The 2,895-nt window shown below is 49.1% G+C and overlaps 1 protein-coding gene across 2 annotated transcripts in view; it reads left to right on the top strand.

The window, feature by feature from the left end:
* The first annotated feature begins 434 nt into the window (after positions 1-434).
* Fhos (Formin homology 2 domain containing) overlaps positions 435-2,895 on the top strand; it is a 127,862-nt gene continuing 125,401 nt past the window's right edge. For both annotated transcript variants that reach the window (XM_017904842.1, XM_017904843.1), the window contains exon 1: positions 435-665. In XM_017904842.1, coding sequence (XP_017760331.1) covers positions 652-665 — 14 coding nt within the window. In that variant the 5' untranslated portion in view covers positions 435-651. The remainder of the gene's footprint in view (positions 666-2,895) is intronic.

The following is a 2,895-nucleotide window of genomic DNA, read 5'->3' as shown; positions in this document are numbered from 1 at the left end:
CTGCAACCGATGGCTGATACCCACGCGGACTCGAGCCGGTGACGGTATTCCGCGAATCGATTCATTAGCGCTTCGTTCCGCCTGGACTTATTCATTCAGCTGGTACACCGTTAGCCCGTTACGCAATCGCGTGTCCACTTACACTTTTGGCAGCCTTGGTCGTTCACCGACCAAGCCTCCTCCAGGTGGATTTTCCGCGAACGGCCCACACGTGCATCGCACGGTTGCATTCTCCGCTCGCTCGTCCGACCCCGTCGAGGGAGCAACGCGTGCACGAAGGAACACACGTCGGGTCGCGCGCGTGCAACGCGTGTGTATATACGCGTGCATTAGCGACCAGTCAGCGTTTTGATCTCCCACCAGTTTCTATTGTGGCGAACGCGGGGACCAGGCCGGCAACAGGCCATCTTGGTAGCAGCCAGTCGTTGCCTAGACCCCGAGGACGTCGCGAGTGTTCTCCTCGCCGCGAGGACGTGATCGTGCTCTCGTGTTTTCTCTCCGTCTATCTCGTGCCTACCGTCCTCGTCTGTCTGTCTGTACACGGTGATGCTACAGCGATCTGTGCCCGGTGTGTGATTGAGTAACAGTGATCCGGCTGAGTGCACCGCTGCCTTTGGGTTACCTTCGAGGACATGAGACTGCGACCACGGGATGCCACCTTACTGGTAAATTATTCTGGATACTTGCTCGCATTCCCCGCCGGATATATCGCTTAAAGCCGGATGTTTGGCTGCATCGTTTCGGACTAATAGGGGATCGGGTCCGTGGTCGTCAGTATCCGAGGTCCTTGTAATTCGAGGATCGAAGTGGTGATGCGTTGCTGGAAGGGCGGATTGTCTTAGGGATGGGTAACGCTGAGTCGACAGTTTTCTGGAAAATTTGTGGCCGTAGAGGGTGGACTGGATCGTGGATAAAATGGTGCAGTGAGCTCGGTTTTCGTGCGAATGGAAAACACCGTGCAATTGTACTATTTTTAAGTGTCAGTTGATTAGTCTGGCTAGTTTTAGGTGTAGGATTACGGAACTCGGCCGTGATAAGTCACTCGTCGTTTATGTGTATTCTAATCCAGTAATTTTATTTTTGCGGTTCGAGTCATGTACGCGAGTGTACATCACACCGAATTATTCACGTTGGCAGCAGCGAATGTTCGAGCAGTTCTATTATCGATGCGTGATACATTTCTCAGGACACTCGCAATCAATCCCTCAAGCTAGATCAAACGGATCATCCGAGATTTTAAAAAATTGTTCAAAACCTGCTCTTCGGAGTCTTGCAAATCGTACATAGCATAATGAACATGGTGATAGTAGGAATATCATTCTTCTAGAAAATTCTCAAATCACTTCGGAAGATTCTATAACCTCTACAATGATAACAAACCTCGCAGTGAGGACAAAGCCCTCTGCTTCCGGAACATTCCACAATCACAGTCTATTGCCTCCTATTTACAAAAACTTCTATTCCTTGAAATTCAAAGGACCTCTACTACGTATACCCACGACACGTAGTTTCTACGATAATAACACAAGCGTCATCCTCACTCCTATTAGAGGACTCGAGGCCAGGGCAAAGACCTTTCTTCAAAATTTCGCAACGGAAATATGACAACGGTCGTCCTATTTCCAAACATTTCTGCTTTCCAAGACCTGAAGGATCTTTGCCACAAATATCCACGACATGCATAGAATTTTTGTCATAGTGACAGGATCATCGTAACTACCGTCAGAAGACTCGCGAACAGGGCAGTGACCCCTACTTCTTCTAAAATTTCGAAATGACGATAATTGTCCCATTTCCAAACACTTCTACTATCCAAGATGAGAACGATCTCTGTCACGCATAATCAGGACATAGAATTTTTATCATAGTGACAGGAATGTCATTCTAACTCCTGTTAAAAAACTCGTGAACAGGACAGTGACATTTACTTCCTTTAAAATTTCAAAATGACGACAATCGTCCCATTTCCAAACACTTCTACTATCCAAGATGAAAAACGATCTCTGTCACGCATAATCAGGACATAGAATTTTTATCATAGTGACAGGAATGTCATCCTAACTGCTACCCGAGGACTCGCGAACAAGGCAAAGACCTTTACCTCGTCCAAAATTTCGAATTGACGGCAACTGTTCCATTTCCAAGCACTTCTGCTCTCCAAGACTCGAATGATCTCTATCACGTATAATCGCGACATTAAATTTCTACGATGGTGACAGGAACATCACCCTAACTCCTGTCAAAAGACTCGCGGGCAGGGCAAAGACCTTTACCTGCTGGAAAATTTCGCAACGAATGTATGACGACGATCGCGTCGGTCGTCGAACCGAATTCCCACGGAGTGGTGCGTGAAATATTTCCGGCCTTGTCCGCGGCAATTATTCGGAAAGCGCGCGGGACTCTACACGCGGCGCAGCCCCATCTGCGATGCAACAGGTGCAAGGGTGCATTTGAATAATTGGAACGAACGGGCGAATGGTCGCATCCGAGTGGGGTAGCGCCGGTGTCTCGGGATCGATCGGCTCTTTCCAGCGAAGAACTCGATGGTCCTGGATCCATTTCCACCGTCTGGGAACGAGGGATCCTCATCGGTGAAACGATTGCTCGCTGGTTGCGCGCTTCCTTTCATTTCGTCCGTGAAAAGTTCATCGAGGAGAGTCCAGGCTGCGACGCTGAGAGCAACCGCGCAACTGGTTCCGACCGATTTGGAATTTCTTCCCTGGCCCGGTTTCCGTGGCTTTCAGCCGATCCATCGATCCACTCCCTTCGCTCGAGCAGATCCATCATTTTCCTGCGCCCGATATGATGGATACAACACGAGCAATACGCTGACAACTTTGATTTAGAGAGCCGTCTCTCTCTCCTCTCCTCTCCTCTCCTCTCCTCTCCTCTCCT

This window comes from Eufriesea mexicana, unplaced genomic scaffold (assembly GCF_001483705.2).
Source record: "Eufriesea mexicana isolate 0111107269 unplaced genomic scaffold, ASM148370v2 scaffold3460, whole genome shotgun sequence".
NCBI lineage: Eukaryota > Metazoa > Arthropoda > Insecta > Hymenoptera > Apidae > Eufriesea > Eufriesea mexicana.
This window is presented reverse-complemented; position numbering and strand designations above follow the sequence as displayed.